General features: G+C 43.1%; 1 protein-coding gene and 2 non-coding genes across 3 annotated transcripts in view; 2 read left to right on the top strand and 1 right to left on the bottom strand.

The window, feature by feature from the left end:
• The window catches only part of Tmem144 (transmembrane protein 144), a 31,133-nt gene extending 15,045 nt beyond the window's left edge, over positions 1-16,088 (bottom strand). Inside the window, exons 1-6 of the mRNA XM_032898204.1 lie at positions 15,901-16,088; positions 11,441-11,608; positions 8,555-8,677; positions 6,488-6,587; positions 4,701-4,781; positions 431-512 (exon numbers count right to left, since the gene is read on the bottom strand). Of these exons, the coding sequence (XP_032754095.1) occupies positions 431-512; positions 4,701-4,781; positions 6,488-6,587; positions 8,555-8,677; positions 11,441-11,549 (495 nt within the window). The 5' untranslated portion in view covers positions 11,550-11,608; positions 15,901-16,088. The remainder of the gene's footprint in view (positions 1-430; positions 513-4,700; positions 4,782-6,487; positions 6,588-8,554; positions 8,678-11,440; positions 11,609-15,900) is intronic.
• LOC116897448 lies at positions 7,524-7,626 on the top strand. Its single transcript, XR_004387482.1, has one exon. It is a non-coding gene; the product is annotated as a U6 spliceosomal RNA (small nuclear RNA).
• LOC116897451 lies at positions 13,349-13,454 on the top strand. Its single transcript, XR_004387484.1, has one exon. It is a non-coding gene; the product is annotated as a U6 spliceosomal RNA (small nuclear RNA).
• Positions 16,089-19,540: the final 3,452 nt, after the last annotated feature.

Raw genomic sequence — 19,540 nt, 5'->3', positions numbered from 1 at the left:
AAGACCACCTTCTCTCATGTGGGTCAGAGTCAATGTTTGTCTTTGCATCCTGGTAGTATGAATGAAATGGTCTCTGTCGGCCCACAGGAAGTGTCACTATTAGGTGTGGCCTTGTTGGAGGAAATGTGTCACTGGGGACGGATGTCAAGAAGTTTCAGGAGCTCAAGTCAGGCCCAGCATTCCTACCTCTTTCTGCCACCAGCCCATCCAGATGTACAACTGCTGGCTACCTCTCTAGACCACATCTGCCTGCATGCCACCACGCTTTCTGCCATAACCATGATAGGCTAAACCTCTGAAGTGTAAGCCAGCCCCAACTGTGCTTTCTTTTATGAGTTGCGGTGGTCATAGTGTCTCTTCACAGCAATAGAAACCTCAAGACACATCCCGCTCTTATATTTCAAATCAAATCGTCCCACACGATACTCACAGGTTCTGTCATCAGCGGTGTGGTGTCCGTGCTGCCTGGGTTATTTGGAATTTCACTTTTGACGAACAAAAATGTGAGTGCACTGCAGGAAAACACATTCCAGTGAGGCTGACTGGGACACGATTGCTTCGTTTTTGTTTTTGTATCAAGCTACCCGATTTCTAAAGGAAAACAAAACTTAAATCCAGTCCTGGTGATGGAATTACTTCCGGTAGGGAAGTCTCTTCAACACCCCATTCTCCTTGGTGTCTTTTATCCGGCAGGGTAAAGGACACCCTGAGGTTGGGTAACTTTGACGTCACACCGGTGAAAGTGAAAGTGGAACCACCCTGAAGCAACCGCCAAAAACTTAACAAGATCTTGTTGGACAGCTGTACAAGATGGCCGCTTCTACATGACAGTCACAGTTGTGATAGAGGACACTCTTCCTGGAGGAGAAATTAGGAAGGTGATGTCTCCTAACCCATGAGTGCCTGGGATCCTAGCACTTGAGAGATCAACAGAGGAGGACCACAGTTCAGTGCTTTGCATTCTAGGGCAGCACAAGCTCTGTAGCAAGACCCTGTCTTCACAACACAGTGACAGAGGGGATGGAGTTTACGAGATGAAATGCAGCACATGTTTTGTGTTGTAAAGGAGGAAATTAAAGGTGGCTATGTTTTTCTAACTGGAAGTTTGCCTTTGGCTTGTCACCTCACGTGGGTGGATCGGGAGGTACTGCAGCATTTTAGTAGGGCCGTCTAGCCTCATCCACAGTTAGACAAAAGGACTGCAGCCCTGTGAAAGGCAAAGCTAGGAACAAAGGCCTGCACCTCCTCACAATGCAGAATAATGGCCGGGGTTGGGGAAAGACAACACTACAGAGGGGAAAGGTGAAAGGAGTCAGAAACAGAACAGAGGCTTGGATAACCCACAGCCCATCACTTTATTATTATTTTTTTTAATAGGAAAGAAAATCTGTCTGCAAGTTGAGGAAAGAGGACAGCAAGTTCAAAGCCATTCTGGACTACCTTGTGAGGACTTAGGCAAGTAAGCGGGCAAGCAAACTGGGAGGCAGGCAGGCAGGCAGGCAAATAAATCCTCTGCTGATTCAAATCCCTTGTATAAACAAATAGAGTAGTATACGTCGTACAGGAGAAATGTAACACCAAAAATTGTCTCGCCAGTCCTTTAAAGACTGTACAGTGGAATGGAATGATTGTTTTAATTATGAAAAGAAAAGTAGCATCTGACTGGAGAGATGGTGGCAAAGTGCGTTGTGCAAGAATGAGGACCCAAGTTTGAATCCTCAGAGCTGCTGAGAGAGCATGGAGTCCTAATGCTCCTACAGAAGGATGGGACACTGGGCTACAGGACAATGCCTGTGGCCTTGCAGGTCAATTGGCCTGGGGTGTGTAGCAGCGGTGGGCACCTATCTCAAACCGACGGAAGTCAAGGATCAGTAGCTGAGGTTGCCCTCTGCCCTCCATACATGTGCTATGACACCTGGGCACCCAAATCCACACATGAATATGTGTGTGGACATACACACACAGACACACAGACACATATACACAGAGGGACATCACCCCCCCCACACACACAGACACGCATATAGGAGTGCACACACACACAGAGACACATACAAACACACACACACAGAGGGAGGGGGGAGGGGAGAGGAGGGGGGGAGGGGGGAATAAAGCCACTCTGTAACCAATGAAACATGTTTTTATCTTCACACAACCATGAGCTCTAAATTCACTCAGCCAATGCCCTTCAAAATGAACCTATTAAAGCCATTAAGCTAAACTAATTAAATAACAGATTGGTGCAGTTCCACCCAGGAGAGCAATAGAGATGAGGCCTGAATACCTCATAGGAAGAGATCCCTGCATTTTCCCACTGCAGATCCAGCTCTTAACAGAGTTGCAGAGCCCTCTAGTTCATTGCCTAATTTAACATTAAGTTGAGACACCAACAAATGTCCCAAGGGACAACTATGCATGAATATAATAGTATAGGTATTTGGGTTCTAAGTGTCCCTAAAAGGCTGTGTCAAATGTTTGGTGGTTGGTCTACTTACTGTGGGGAGGTGGTCAGCCTTTCAGAGATGGAGCTTAAGCAGAAGTTTGGTGTTAGGGGCATCAGAAGTATAAAGGGGCTCGTTGAGGTTCCCTGTCTTTCGCTTCTGTTGTCCTTGGGTAGATAGATTTGCTCCTCCATACACTGTGGTCCTACTGTGCAACTTCTCTACAGCCCCAACCATGGGGCTGATTTGTTACAGCCTTTTCACTTGATGATCTCTAGTGTTTACTACAGAACAGATGGTGAATGCTGATGGAAGCTACCTTATATGTGGAGCCTAAACCATGGATCTAGATATACAAAGCTCTCAAAACATCTACTTTTCAAAATCTCTTAAAAGATTGGCACTAGCATTACCCCCTGTTTAAGGATGCAAAAGACCAAGGACTTGATATCTATCTGTGCAAGGTCTTCTGGATAGAAGACAAACTAACTGATGTGTAATTTTAGGGAAATTTTTTGTGTTTTTAAAGAATAAATTTGGAGGAGAAAGGTGCTTAATGTACTGAATAGACTAGCATTAAATTATTACCATTAAGTTAAAACTAGACATGCTAAATTAGAATTTCACAATGTGAAGAAATTGTCTTGGAACTACTGAAAGCTCGAATTCCATGTGAACTGTGTAGAGCACATAAAACTGCCTCTAACCAAATGTGTCAAGAATTTACAGTTTTAGAATAAGCTTCGCTATTCGTCCCCAATTGCCTAGGGACTACTCTCAAAGGCAACATTTCAATGACAAAGAGAGTGTTCGTGAGTGTGGCTGGGGAAAACACTATTACGGGAGGAAGGAAAATATACCGTTCTTTCCCCAGAAGACTGACGTCTTTGTGGGCAATGTTATTCGGTATGTGCAGCACTGACAGCGGATATAAATGGAACCCAGAGAGAAAAGGTGACTGAATTTAAGGTGACCCAATTCTTGCTTGAGTTTTATTGGCAAAACTCCACTGTGCAGAGATTAAAGCCATTTTCATCCTCACTGATGTATATACACAAGTAGAAGAGGAGACATGGAGAACTCGGTATTCAAGAGAACAAGAGAGGTGAGAATGTGGTAACTGGCTTGAAAAGAAGGAAAGAGAGAGTGGGGTGGTAGAAGCTGGAGTTCAGTGCTCAGCATGACTCCCCTTACCTGTGATGAGCAGGAACTGACATGATAAACACAAGGCATACACATCCCTAAATGTCAACTTGTGCAAAGCAAGGTGTTGTCTCCTTGTCTGAGGACCGAGGCATGCACTGGCCTCCTCTTGCCCAGTTAGCCACCTTGAAGAACTACCCAGCGCTTAGTCACTTGCCCTCCTACTAGTCAAACCCACTAGGGTGATTTGCAGTGCTGGATTCAGCTGACTGAGCACAAAGCACAGGAGTGAAGCGAGCAGGCAGAAGCACGCGCCATAGAGGAGCCGTTCAGAGTTGCCTCTCAGCGAGGAGGTAAAAGTTCTTAGCTTAAGAAACAAAAAAGAAAAAAGAGCTGCTCTAAAGGTTCTTAGATCTATAGTAAGAATAGAGCTAACTCATAAAGTTGTAAGACATAGATATTTCTCCTAGCTTTTTTTGTCTTACTGAAACTTTAAAACTGTGAAAGTATGACCTTAGCGCTTAGTTAAAATGGAAAAAGCAGGAAGTCATAGCGTTTGGTACGCCCTGTGTTTTAGGTATCCTCTGAGGGGACACTATATCCTCTTGGATATAGTGCAATGTAATTCATGTACAGTGTATTTTGATTTTCTATCTAGATATTGAGATTGAACTTCAGAGCAGTTCTGTGACTTTTCCGAGTTTCTCAGAGCTTTTGAGAACTAAAACTAGGGTTCCTGACCCCACCCCCCAATCTGGTATTTCTCATTCTGGAAATAAGATCTGACATTGAAAAATAAGAATCAGGAACCAGATAAATTTTACGAAATGTAGGTTTGAAGAAAATGTAAGGATATTAAAAGCTTTAGAAAGTGAGGCTGGAGAGCGAGCTCAGTGGTTAAGAGCACTGGCTGCTCTAAATGAGGGTTTGATTCTAAGCATCTGCATGTCAGACCACAACCATTTGTCAGGGAATCGGACACTCTTCTCTAATAGGCACACCCATGGTGCACATACACGCAGGCAGCACATTCATACACATAGAACAAAGATAAAACAAATCTTTAGAAAACACTCTGAATGCCCAAAAAACTAGTGACTAGAAACATCTGCAGACCTTACTACTGACAGCCCAGCTCCAAAGTAATTCAGCATTGGCTTGGACACTTCTTCTGCATCCATCCCAAACCAGCCAAACCTGGAAATGCAGAAGAATATCAAATTAGATACGGCTAAAATGTTTTACAGTAATGCTGAAGAAAATGGATTGGGGCTGGATTCTTCAGTTTAAATCTTGGTTCTCTCATGCACTGTCTATCTTTGGATAAGTTAGTTTTCTACACTGTGCATCTAATTTCCACGTTAAAGTGGAGAAAACAGCAGCAGAAGCATGGTGGCACATTCCTGAAACCCCCAGAGATAAGACAGTAAGAACTCAAGGCCAGTCTGGGCTACAGTACTCAGGAGGCAGAAGCTGGATCTCTGTGAGTTGGAGGCCATCTTGGTCTATGTATTGACTTTCAGGCCAGCCAGAGCTACATAGTAAGATCTTATTCCAAAAATGAAAGAGAACAACAAAAGCCAAACAAATCAAACCCAAACCAAACCCATCCAGTGCAACCCAAACAAAATAACCCTGGCAAAATGTTTGTAACTGCATGTGTGTGCACACACACGTATTCCAACACTGGGGATCAAACTCACGGCCCTGCACATAGTAGACACTAAGCTGCAACTCAAGCCTTCTATAATCTCTGAGGTATTTGAAATAACTTCTTGGCTAAAGATTCCTACTCTTTGACATGAGTTTACAATCTTTTAATCAGGGTTTGACTTTGTCACAATCATTAGCAGTCTTCATGGAGAGCCACCCAAGGGTAAGAGAGTGAGGCAAGGAGAAAAACCATTGTATTAAAACAAACGATGCTCCAGGGCACTGGGAAAGGATGGGAAAAGATGTACATACTGTAAGCTACTAGACTGATTTGCCTTGTTCTTTTGGGGTGATAGAATGCTTTTCAGTAGAAAGGAAGCCTTAAAGTGAGGCAGGAATAATGTTCTTGCTTCTCATTTCTGCAAGTCTGGCCTGAAGCACATTGCTCATGGGTACCAGACTCTGTTTGTGGAGATCACATGCTCCCATCTCTGCCCTGTGTGGAATGGGGGAGCCTCTGTAAATGTAGCTAGTGCCACTGGGACACAGAAGGCTCATATCTGTGATTTAATTTAGCTTAAGTTTCCATACAAAGGCTACCTGTGGCTTGTAGCTAACCTTTTGGACAACACAACTTTCTAGCGAGCCTTGAAGAAGCTCTTAAAGAACCAGAGTGTTTTAGGTGTGGCTAGCTATATCCCTTCTCTCTGCTATCATATGTAAAAGCAGCCATGGACAATGATACTGACATTCTCCCTCCTCCCCCCGCCCTCCCAAGACAGGATTTCTCTGGGAAGCCCTCACTGTGTTGTGGTAGACTGGAATTCAGAGATCCACATGGCTCTGCCGCCCAAGTGCTGGAATTAAAGATGTGTGCCACCACACCTGGCTCCTAAATGTTGGCATGGCTACATCTCACTAAATCTTGACAAAACCCCAGGGAGATGGAGCCCCAGTTTGTTGCTTTATTCGAAGGAAGAGCATCTACTTTAGAATACTTGGTTAGGCAGTAGAGAGAGAAAGCTGACACCAGCTGCTTCTTACTTTTTGATTTCCTTCACTTTATCTTCATAAAAATACCTAGATTGTGTATAAAGAGCTTCAGACAAACAATGGACATGGTTCATTTATATGTGTCAGCCATAAGCTGAGATGAAGAATCACGTTATTTCTCCCAGGGTGGCTAGACCCCAGTTTACACCGAATACAGGGTGCCCAACCCTTAGCTGAGATAGTTTGAATTGTGTTACCTGGAGCTTGCCCAGCCAGTTAAGGTGTTAAATGATCCCCAGATTAAGATTCCAAGACCCAAACCAATGGTCTTGATAATTGGAACGACAGCAATGTTCCCTGTAGATAGAACATGCAGGAAACATGGGTCACTTCCCATAAAACAAATGCAGTTCTAAGTTAGTATTTTTTTCCTGACTTTAAGTTCTGCCTCGACACAACTCTAGAGTGTACTCTCTGTCACTCACTGGCTTTCCTTCCAGATTCTCACAGCCATTGACTTACACTCTTGAGGGTCACCTAGGGCCAAATCCATGATGGTATTGAATATTGTCATTAGCACAGTTGTTAGGAAGACGAGATCTTGCTATGTCGCACAGGCTGGCCTCCCATTTCAGGACTCAAGAACCTGACCCTGCTCACTGCTGCTTTCTGTAAAACACTTACTACCCTCTCTGTAGCCAGGCTCAGGCCTGTAGTTTCCTCTCTGTACAGGATTTTTTAGATTTGAGTCACCTTCGTTTACTGACTTGAGCCGTTGATCAGAGGTCCACGTACCCTGTTAACGTACCTCCAGGCTAGATCTTGAGTCTCAGGGTTATGCTCTGAACTGCTGATGCAGTCTGCAGCTAGTGTCCTCCACTGTGGTAATGCTAGAGCTTTAGACTCAGAGGGTGTCATGCTCCACTTATTTTCCGATTGGGAAAGTTCTTCTGGTTTCAATGGTCTCCATTCTAATCACCTGCAACAAAGCCCTTACACCACCAGCTCCTCCCTTTCCTCTGTGCTCCAGACTCGTTGGTTGTTATAACCTGTAATGTGGTTATGTTTCTCAAGCTTGGCTCCCTACTTACCCACCCTGAGCACAGTGGAACCTGATTGTGAGACAAAGATCGAATGGGCCTGGCGTGGGGGCACCTAACTTTAATGTCAGATTCTCTGTGAGCTAGAGACCAGCCTGGTTTACAGAGTGCTCCAGGTCAGCCAAGGCGACATGGTGATACCTTCATCTCAAATAAGTAAGTAAATAAATAACTTCCAAAATTAAAAACATGCTCACTTTGGCAGTGCACATATTAAAATTGGAGTGACACGAATGAGGTCAGCATGACCCCTGCACAAGGAGGACACAAATCTTCACCAAGCATTCCACAGTCTGCATTAGCCTTGACCAAAAATAAATAGATAAATAAATAATCTGCAGGCTGACAAACAAAGGAGAGACGTCTTATCTGAAATTACATCAGGAAGCAGAAGCAGGAGGACTCAGAGTTCTAAGCTGGCCTGGGCTGCATGGTGAGACTGTTGTCTCCAAAAGCTAAGAGACTAAGGGAACAAACACTGTTCACTCTCTCCCAATTCCACACGGTAAACAACCACAGGGACACAGGTGAGGTGTGGTAATGCAAATTCTTGGGAAAGGTAAAGTTTTTACTTACTTTGATTTGTAATTAATAAAAATTTTAAAATCATTTAGTCCCTCAAAGACTCAAGTGGGTAAGCGGTGCCATTTTAACATTTTAAATTTTATTTGCATCTAACAAATTTATCTCTTAAAGATTTTCATTAATTCTCTTTGTTTAAAAAAAAAGGAGAGGACTTTCCAGACTGAATTCATAGAGAGGAGAACTGGTTCTGATGGCTACCTGGAGATGTAGACTCTATTATAGTCGTTAAGGCATTGGTAAAGCAATGCGATTTTTAATTGTCTGTTTCCTTTGCTAACTGTTACTCAACTTACGTGCTGCTATTGGCCAGCTTCTAAGGATAAGCTCAAAAATGATGTCAACAAAGGGTTGCTCTCTAATAAACATTCTTTGATAAGCATGCTGGAGAAAGGTCAAACGTATACAATGGCATTTGAGTTATGTATTAAAAGGATCAAATATCTTTACTCTAATAACTATTTGGCAGGAACTTAAAACATTTAAAGGGGGAAAAATCAAGAAATTTCCCAAAATATATGAGAGAAAAACAATACACAGCTCAAGTCTGTCCTGTGTCATTAGACTGTGAGCCCCCTGTGCTTTTTCTCCCGGTTGTGAATATACTATGTGACCCACGTATAAGATGAATATGCATATTACCTGTTGCCCAAATGCAGCCGCCAAGCATTGCAAAAGGCCAGAATTTAGGGCAGTGTAGAATCAAGTTGACCACCAAGGCAACCAACCAAATGGCAGCGCAGAGCACCCACTGAAGGAACATCCCTACGAATAAGACAAACTGGCATTACTTGGCAGAAAGATTTGAGTATATGCCATGTTTAAGGATATCTGTAAGATGTTCTTAGACAGACACAAACATGACATGTCCCCATAGTGTAGTGTCTTACAGCTACTTTATGTCAGGGTGAGCCCAATCTCAGACACCAAGGAGACAAATCTGGTCGGGACACTTCTCACTGCACTGCAGAGCCTAGATGCTTGACACTGAAGTCTACAACGTGTTCCTGCTTAACGAGCTTTTTTTCACTTTCTCGCCAAATCGAGAAATGTCTATTAAAGAATTTTGGGAAGAGCGAGCCTGTATTTCCACTCTGATGCCCAATCTTACTGCAACTGTCAAAACATGGCACCGAGAACTGCCCAGCAATGCAGCAGTAACTTAAACCTTGGGATACACTTGGCCGTTTGTGACTCACACAGTTGGTGTTTAATTCCTGTGCTGAGATAGATTTTACAAGCCTGAGATTTAACCTTCCAGGCCAGCACTCCTCTGCTACTGGCTTTTACCAGAAGAGGAACGTGGCACTGACCATTCAAGACTCCTGTACCAACAAGGTCTTGGGAATTGAAAAGATAGATATTCCACAACAAATGAAGCACCAAGGAAGCTATGATTCTATTCTGCCATTTTGGGTTGTAACTTGCAAAACTTTCATTTATTTCTGCTCATTCTCACAACAGAGTAGAGGGAAAGAAGTCTGCTAACCTCTAAGACTTGTAGCAGAACAGTATTGGAGTGGAAAATGAACTTCACGGTCCAAGTGAGAAACGAAAAACAAAACACTGGTAAGACTTGCTGGGTTGGTGGTGGCTCCAGCTAGAGTGTTCTACTATGTGAAGAGGCCTTGGGTTCAGTTTCCAGAAACACACCCCCACACACACACAGACACACACACACACACACACACAGACACACACACACACACACACACACACACACACACACACACACACGGGTGTAGAGGGTTGGTCTGGTGTTATCTGTATTCAAATGACAAATTCTGTACTCCAAAACCTGCAGACGTGCAGATCGTCATGTATACCAGCTTTTATTGTGTAAGCCCTGTCCCCCAGGTTATCCCTGATTGGTTAATAAAGATGCTTACACTGTAGCAGAGAAGAAGAGAGGTAGGTGAGGTTGAAGGTCCTGGCCTTAGGGACTCAGGCAGGGACCACTGGGAGAGAGAGGGAGGAGGAAGAAGGAAAAAGTTGCAGTGGGGTAGGTGGACCCTGAGCACTGGTCATGAGGGCCAGCCTGTTAGAGTAGGATTGGCCCGGGTGAAACATGGCGAATTATTGACAGAGAAGTAGTCAAAATAGCACAGAGCATTGATAATCTGCCCAGTTCTAATTCTATAAGACTTATAAGGGCTTTTGTGTTTTTTGTTTTGGAACTATATGGTCAAAGTGAGGTAAATCGCCCCCCCAATACTATTTACCACAACACATGGGACACTTGTCTAGGATCACAAACCCAAAAGTTAGGCCAGCTGCTCTTTCTGGTTATTTTTCTACTAGGTTTTATTTTTAAATTATTATTATTATTATTATTATTATTATTATTATTATTATTATTATTAGCCTATCAACACCAAAAGAAAAGGCTAGGAGAAAGGATTTGTAATCCTTTTGTCTAAGCAGTATGAAGACTAAGGAACCAGGGAGATTTAAAAATAACTGGGATATTAACTTCCGGCAGGTGTTTACTGGGAGCCTCCACTCCCTTCTTGCTTCCAGAGGGCAGCGGGTAGGCAAGAGCAACCCCACCTCCCATCCCCTCGGCTTTCCTTCACTGAACATCAGCCGACCCTGCTTTGCTATATTGTAGCATATGCGTTTCAAAAACTACCGCACTGAGCAAAACCATGCAGCAAAAACCTCAAAACAGAACCAGATCCGGTTTGGAGAAAGACACTGAAAAACTGCCCCAGCAATGCATTTTTTAAAACTGGGAATTAATAAAAACAGCATTTAACTGATTAAATGGTTAAGTATAGTCACAATATATTAAACCTAGCCCTTTCATTTAAAAAGGCCTGGAGGTTTGTGGGGAGGGATCCACTGCAAAGAATGCAGGGCTGCAGGAAGAGAGGTTTGACATCAGATGTCAGGGAGAATGGGGCACAGCATATACGGTACACTTGGGGATTGTGTGTGGCAAACTGTAAAAGCATGGTATGTGGTTTTGTGGTAAGGATGAGTCTCTGTATGTGCACATGTGGTAAACTGAGGAAGCCTAGTGCACAGCTCTGTCGGGAGGGGATGTATGTGCGCGTGCCTAGGTCACAGTACTGCCCCACATCTTTAGCTGAGAGCAGCATTCTGTGTTTGCCTCACGGTTTGTTAGAGAAGAGCTTGTTCACTAGTAAGCAGGTTTGTGCTGTGCTCAGATGGATCTCTCACGTATCAGCTGTGTCGAAAATTGGTTTTCAAATGAATGTTGATAGTGGAACTGGCCCTAAATTATCTGTTTTATAAACACAGCAGACACAGTTAAGAAGCTTTTCCAGTGGTCTCCATCCTGCCTTGCCAGGAAGCACCACTATCTGGCCTTCTGGTCCTGATTCTCTCCCTCAGTGTGCCACAAGGGGCTCTGTGAGACGATTTATGTGAGTGCTAGTCACTAGGCACTAAGATCAATTATATGTATATATATGCTGTTATTTTAAAAAGTTAAAACAAAAACAAATAACCAAGACACTTAAAAGCAAGTTTATGTTACTACTAATAAAAAGAAACAATTACCATCACCAGTATCATATTTCTTAAGTGGTACAAAGTTGGAGCCAAATAGGAGAATTGCTACAGCAGAGGAGAGGTAGCCAGTGGTGAGGTCTGTTGCATTGTTGTTCATGGTTGCAGGGTGGGAGACAGCAGACCGTCTCTCTTTCAATCTGTCTTTTACAGGAGCTTCTGAAATTCAAAAAGAAAAAAAAGAAAGGAAGGTGAGAAGTGGTGAACCTGTGAACCAGTTGTGATCCGGATAAGAAGTCTGGATCAAAAGGAGGTCAAGGCTCCTACTGGCAGATAGGTCGCTATGCAAATATCTATCATTTGTAGACAATGCTCGAGCATTTGTTTTGTTCCCCATTTGTACTGTAATTTCTTTTTTTAATAATCACTAATTTATAATAAGATAAGCCATTTTTTTCCATTTTTCCATTTATAACTTTTTACAGGTGTCTGATCCTGTTTTTCTACATGACCAGGTTCATTCTCCCATGTTATAGATTAGAGACGAACAGGTTTCTATGGACTTAGTTTACAGACTTGGTAGTAAGTTCAATAAACAAACTTTCCTGAGAAAACAGATCAGAACTCCTAAGGGTTTTATAAGGGTAGAGTCTGCTGTATTTCACATTTAGGGATGGCCGTTATAGCATTCAAGGCCTTTGTATCCATTAGTACCCCAGTAAAAAAAAAAAAAAAAAAAGAACCTAAGGTACAGATCAGTGATAGAGCATGTGTTTAATATGACCGGACTCTGGGTTCAACATGCTGTACATGTTGTATGCATACATAAACAAATATCTTGTCTTAGTTAGGGTTTTACTGCTGTGAAGAGACACCATGACCAAGGCAACTCTTATAAAGGATAGCATTTAATTGGGGCTGCTTACAGGTTCAGAGGTTCAGTCCATTATCATCAAAGTAGGAAGGCATGGTGCAGGGGGAGCTGAGAGTTCTCCATCATCTGAAAGCTGCTAGTGGAAGACTGACCTCCAGGCAGCTAGGATGAGGGTCTTGAGCCCAGGCCCACAGTGACACACCTACTCCAATAGAGTCACGCATCCCAAACGTGCCACTCCCTGGGCCAAGCATATACAAACCATCACATATCTATACCATCAATTTTTAGAAATGAAGATAGAAGAAACGCTTCGTGAATCTTGTAAAATCCGAGACCATTAGCAATGGGATTCACAGTGACAGCTTATGGGAGAGTGCAAGGCAGTTAGTTAGACGTCCCCGTTGTGCAATCTGGGAGCACCAACAAGCCACATGAAGTAACGAGAGTTTTCAATAAAATTAATCAGGTCAAGACAAAAGAAAAAAAACCACATCAGGTCTTCAGCTAAATTACAGTTTAAGTATTCAGTTGCCAAAGGTGTCTAGCAGCCACAATTCTGAACACTGCAAATTTAGAATTTTCTGTCACCGCACAAAGTTCTGTCAGATAGCGAGACTACAAAAAAGGTCCAGTAAAGGAAACAACAAATGGCTCAGGGGGTAAAATGTGGGTGACACGAGTTCAGATGCTTAGCACCAGCATAAAGTCATAAAATCGGCAAAACCGTGTAACTGTAACTCCATGGCTGGGTGGGGAGGGAGAAAAGGGAGGAGGTTCGAAGGGGCCACGGGCAGCCAGTCCAGCGTAAATGATAAGTTCAGATCCAGTGAGAGACCCTGTCTCAAAATGCTGGATAGAAGGGCTGGAAAGACGACTCAGCCTTGCTTCTCTTCCAGAGCTTTTCGTTCCTAGTACCAAAGCCGGACAATTCAACCACCCGTAACTCCAGCTCCAGAAGATGCAACACCCACGTCTGGCCTCTACAGGCACCTACATACATGTACACACACCTGCACACAGGTACACACACAGGCACAAACACACATACACAAATATAAAAACAAAAATCTTTAAAAAATACTGCTTGCTTTGGCATCGCAGATACTAAAGTTAAAAACAATACAGAGAATGTTAGGCTGGCCCCTGCACAAGAATGACAGACAAATTCATCGAGCGTTTGATAGTTTAGAAAGTTCTGCAATTTTCTCAATTAAAAAGTAACAATAGAGTGCATTAAAGGGAGACACACATGTCTTTCTCTGACCTCCACCTGTGCACTCATGGGCATACGTGCACACATAAATATACATAAAAACAAAAGAACCAAGCCTACCAGTAACCAAAACTCAAGATACTTTGCAGTGACAGTATTTGGTAGAGCCTGGGGAACACGAGTCACCAGCTACAACACTGCGTTCACACAATGCTATTTCAGATTTATACTTTGTATGTTGACCCTTTGCAATAACCTCTCTGAAATGGAATTCAGAATAATACAGAGTTCCTTTTTTCTCCAGATTTAATACAGTGATAATACCCTGTGGGTATATGTTGAGGAAGGCACCCTGGAAGCCCATCTTCCTTTCTATTTTAAGGAAAAAATATTCAAAGTTCATGCATTGCTCTGTAAGTGGTCTTGTAGAGAATACAAAACATCCTGACATTGGCCAGGTGGTGGTGGCACAGGCTTTTAATTCCAGCACTCAGGTGGATTTCTGTGAGTTCTAGGCCAGCCTATTCTATAGAGGGAGTTCCAGGACAGCCAAGGCTATGCAAAGACACCCTGTCCTGACCCGGCCTCCCCCCTCACACACCCCAAAACCAAGCAACAACAACAAGTCTTGGCGTTGTTATGGAGGATTTAACAGAAAACAGAAACCACTTCAAGTAAGCTTTCACAATAAGCTTCAGAAAGGGTCTACTTGGCATATGTGCATACATACACATATTTTCTTGCAAAATCATGGTGGTTAGAAAACACTTTCTGTATTGGGATGCAGCTGAGGAAGAGACACTGAGGCCTACTGAAAAAGTAACACAGTAAAACTATTCAATATGGAGACTATAATGCCTGTAGATTCCAAGAAAGTCTATGCCTTTAAGTAGCTTACAATGGCTCCCGCTCAAGGGTGAAGAGGGATGTGGTATCTGGAAAGATACGTGGTACATACCAACAGTCCCAGCACTTGGGAAACTGAGTAAAGACCTCTCTGTGTTCACTAAATAAATAAGACAGATAAAGAAATATCAGGGCTGCTAAATATGAGGCAGGAGATCCCATCTAGAATAAACAAACAGACAAACAAATAACAAACAGGGCTTTTAAATACGAGGCAGGAGCTATTTGGAAAGCTGTCATGGAACTGAAAATACAGGTTTAATAGCTAAGAAATCATTTTTCCATTTTAATTAAAACAAGCAAAGCAAGTACATGGCTAAGAGGACAGTGCCTAACTATTTAATGAGGTAGATTATTTCACACGAGCGAAGGCTCCACTAAGGGATATTGATGGGCAGCCACAGGTTTCTGCCTGAATTGAATGAATAATTAGCTGTGCTAATTAGAGCACATGACCTCATTTGACTGCTGAATCAACTTCAGTCAGTTACTGCCTTAGATAAACGATGTTCGTTCACAGCACACAGCTCCATCGCAATTCGAAAAGCACATGATCTAATTCCCTGTGAACGGACAATCCCAGGCTGCCACAAGGAAGAGTCTATCTCTCTCTAAATTAGTGACATTTCTGTGGTAAAGAGAAGCATCGTTACTTTACAGACGTGTATCCCCAACTCCTTTTTTAGCACAAACCTATCCTGAACTATTCCTTTAAAAATCTTATTTTCAGCCCAGGTTGGTAGCAAACTAATTTCCAGCACTCAGAAGGCAGAAGCAGGCGGATCTTTTCGATCATCGCCTGCCTGGTTTACATAGCTAGTTCCAGGCCATCTAGGACTACCCTAGTGAGACCCTGTCTTTACAGAAGCAAGTAAGCAGACAAATAAAATCGATTATTATTATTTAAACACTCTGCTCAGCTATACCCGAATCCTTTTTTTTAACTTTCTTTGATTTGAGTCGGTCTCGCGAGCTTTTCTAGGCAGACTATACTCACGCCAGAGCCCCGTCAAGCTTTAAACTTGTGGTATATCCCCCACATTCATTTAAAAAGTTTTCAATTTTAATTGGACAATAGAACCATAAATATCACATGGGTCAGGTAGCACGTGACCTGCCCATACAGGTTTACCTGAGGCAGATTATCAACCAGGCAGCAGCTCTCGGGAATAGTTCGTATTTCTACAAGATAAAAGCTTTCAGTATTCTGTTGAAAAGTCTTAAATCCAAGTATCCTAAAGTTTACATGTTAAGTATCCACTGATATTTTATTAAGTTACATTCATTCTTTCTAAAAAATTTACTACTTTCGTTTCATTACTGGTATATCTGCTGTTTTTCCTACTAATTTAAAGTTTTAATTAGCTTCTCCCCTCCGATTAAGATAGTGCCGGCACTCGATCCATACCGCCTGCTCGAGTTCAAAGACTTCTGGTTTCTGGTTTCTTTTAATTTCCTCCAATCTGAGGGCAGCTTCGCCCGCTTTGGGCTGACGTCACTAGTGCTGGCACTTACTTGCTCTGCGAGTTTTCCCAAGGAGCTGCAGGCTGCAGGGCGGCTTTCAGACTCAGGGCCACCTTAGACTCAGGTGACCTGGTGGATACTCTGCGCTGGCCGGAGAGCCCCAGCTGGCTCTTCCTTGGACGCGTGCGGACTTCCTGCCAGCATCTGGAAGAGAGACCAGAGTCCCTCCCAGGCGGAGGCTCGGGACACCCTCCCAGTGGAGGGCTGGAGCTCAGTCAGGTGACTAAGGAGTAGTCAGGCTCTCTGTCAATCAGCGAGTTAACCAGAGAGTCGGGTTTTTTTTCCCCCTTAAAGAAGAGCTCGGACTGGGAGTAGCAAGTCACCTTCTCTTACACTGTGGGTAAGACAAAGCAGGAGCTACCCCACACTGTTACAAAAAATGACCACCCCACCCCATTTGGCCTTTATTGCTAGGCAAAGGCTCTCCTAATTTGCACTCCCAACTCTCTTTTTCCCCTTTTAAAATTGAGGCAGCTTATCCCACGGTTGCCTAGACTGGCTTACACTCACTCTCAGTTACTCTCAACAGGCGCTGGTCTTGTAATCCTCCAGCCTGAGCCTCCCGTGTAGTTTAAGCAAAGACTAAAAAAGCAATTAATGGACTAATGTGTGTGTGCTAAGGAAACGTGGACTAAGTACCTGTAGGATTGTTGCCTTTGTGGCTTGCTGGCACATTTCAGTGGACAAGGGAGGTGGCTTTATACAAATCCACACGCTGGAGTAGCTAAAAATAACGCTTGGCCCAGGAGTCCATTTCTTTGAAGATAGCCTCCAGGAAGCTTTCCTGTGAAACCAGACTGCGAATCACGTTCCAGATCAATAGCTGTATCACATCCCACCTAAACAGCTGTGCGAATCATTGGCGCAATGGGTTAGAGTGAAGCCTCCGGATTGAGATTTGGAGAAAAAGCAGCCACTAGTGTACGATGTAGACTTGCCTGCCTCTTCTGTAGCTGGAAACCACATGCATGTGTGTGTGTGTGTGTGTGTGTGTGTGTGTGTGTGTGTGTGTGTGTGTGTGTGTGTGTGAGAGAGAGAGAGAGAGAGAGAGAGAGAGAGAGAGAGAGAGAGAGAGAGAGAGAGAGAGAGAGAGAGAGCCATGCTGTCTAGACGGATACTAGCATAGCAGAGGCACAGACAGGACTTCAAGAAGAGGAAGTGCTGGGTTCTGCCCTAGTCTGAGTTTGAGGTAGGCAGGCCTCTTGGAGTGGATTAAGCTGACACCCTCCACTAGCTGGTCATGTGAGATTCACCAGAAAGAGAAGAAAAGTGGAGATGTTAGAAGATAAGGTTTCTTGAAAGGAAGTCTTGCTTTTTAACTCTACATTCATCAGAGAACCTCACTGGGAGGCAAGAGTATCACGAAGAATGAAAGAAGATAATTTTCTTAAGGGAATGATTAATTTAGTGATTGAAAAAAAATTGAGTAACAACCTCCCGCTTATGTGCACACATACTTAAACTGACAGGGATTTGCTTAGAGTTCGCTTTTATGTACTTTGCAATTAATTTCTTTAAAAATTTTCCACATTAAATTAAGGGGTTTCTGCAGCAACCATAATGCATATGCAGAGGGCCCATGCAGGCTCTTGTGATTGCTGCTTCAGTCTGTCTGCTTTGTGACTGCTTCAGTCTGTCAGTCTATGAGCTGTGCTTAGTTGATTCTGTGGGCCTGCGTTCTTGAGCTCCTCTGTCTCCTACCACGGGGTTCCCTGAGCGTCAAGGGGAGGGACCCAGTGGAGAGCTCCAGTTTGGGCTCTATGAACCTAATGTTTGACTGTGGGTCTACGCCTCTGTTCCTATCAGCTGCCAGAGGAAGCCCAATTGAGTACTTTAAGATAGGTTTGCATACATTTTAGACATAATCTATTGAACACTCAATAGACTACCCTGTAGGAAGAACTTAACTTTAATATGTACTGAGAAAGAAAAAAAACATTCCCATGATTCACTTTGTTATTAACTTTGTTTTGCAGTGGTCTGGAGCAGAGTCTACAAGGTTTCCAAGTTAAGCCTACAGTACACAGACCCAGACTATTTTCCAAAGATACAGAACATAACAGAATCTGAGATATCTCCACTTTATGACCAAGAGACCCTGTGGCCACACCCTTCACTATTGTTTTAAACTGATAAGAAAAGCAGAAGTTCTCTCAGCTGAGAATTCCTTAAAATGTAAAAGTGTGTTGGAGTCTGTTTAGGGCCTGAGAGCTCTTTCTTTCTTTTTTTTTTTAAAAAACATTTATTTATTATGTATACATCATACAGCTTTCTGTCTGCATGTATGCACCTGCAGGCCAGAAGAGGCCACCAGACCTGATTATAGATGGTTGTGAGCCACCATGTGGTGGCTGGGAATTGAACTCAGGACCTCTGGAAGAGTAGACAGTGCTCTTAACCTCTGAGCCATCTCTCCAGCCCGAGATCTCTTTCTAAGGACATTTCTCTCTAGTGCTTTGCACATCATACTAAAGAGAAAGCCTAAGTGTGCTCTGCTACAGATTTTTTTTTGAAACATTGTACCTTCTGCCCTAATGACCAGACATAAACATCTGTAGTGTAAGGTCTAGATTCTAACTTTAACTTTGTCAGATGGCAGTATTTCTCTAGGAAAGTCACTTTGAGTGTTTTTTTTTTTAATTTTTTATTTAGTATACAAAAGAATGAATTTTAGCTATAACATTTTCACCCATTGACATCATTGTATCCTAATTCTATTCACTGTCCCACTCCTCACTGTCCATCTGATGAGAGTAGGAGACAGGAATTGGCAAAGCAGTTTATAGCCAGTTCCAGGAAAGCCCTTGGTTCTCTGGCAGGGAATATCTAAAGGGAATTATCTCCTTGTAAACCAGCATCCAGTCTGGAAGCTAAACTCCAGCCCAGGCATTAATCCCCTCTGGTGAAGTTTTAGGTTTTCACAGTAAAAATGCTTTATATATTTAGTGCCCAGCTTTATCCCATCACCTAAATGGTTTCAGGGTTACCTCTTCAAAGTGGGAATGCTACAGTGGTCTTTATTGGTGCTCCTTAGGAGAAGTGAATTCCAATGGCCTGGGTGGAGACCTAATCCAGTTGGGCTGGTCAGTCCTCAGGCTCACTGACCACACCTGGAATGGGTGATTTACCCTAAGGGATGGTAAAGAGGTAGGAAGAATAGTTACTCCGTTTCTCACACCTCTGATGGTTTTTATAGAGTAAGCCTCCAGGAGGCTCTGTTGCCTGTCCCCTTCCTGAATCTGGTTTCAGAGAGATGTAGCTTTTCCTTTTTATTCTTTTCTGTTTCTTTCTTTAGGATTTTGGACAGAGCATATGTATGTTCCCCTCTATTTCTCAGAAGCCAACCCCGGTCATCCACCATGTGGCTGTCTTCAAATGTCTTGATTTCCTCTTCTCCATCTTCTTCCTCTGGATAGCTGTTAACTTTTGAAGCTTGCTTGTCCTAAGCCTTTTTCCTTTAAGTTCTTTCTTCAGAAGTGTTCTTCTGAGCCAATTGTTAAATTATTTTATTAATAAGCCTAAGAACTCAAAGGGAGGAGCCTCAAATTCCTTGGTAACATGTGGTATCCTTGATGAGACACTTTAGAATTTCCATGTACAACTCCAACCCCCCTTACAAATCTTCTTCTCC

Source organism: Rattus rattus, chromosome 3 (assembly GCF_011064425.1).
Source record: "Rattus rattus isolate New Zealand chromosome 3, Rrattus_CSIRO_v1, whole genome shotgun sequence".
NCBI lineage: Eukaryota > Metazoa > Chordata > Mammalia > Rodentia > Muridae > Rattus > Rattus rattus.
This window is presented reverse-complemented; position numbering and strand designations above follow the sequence as displayed.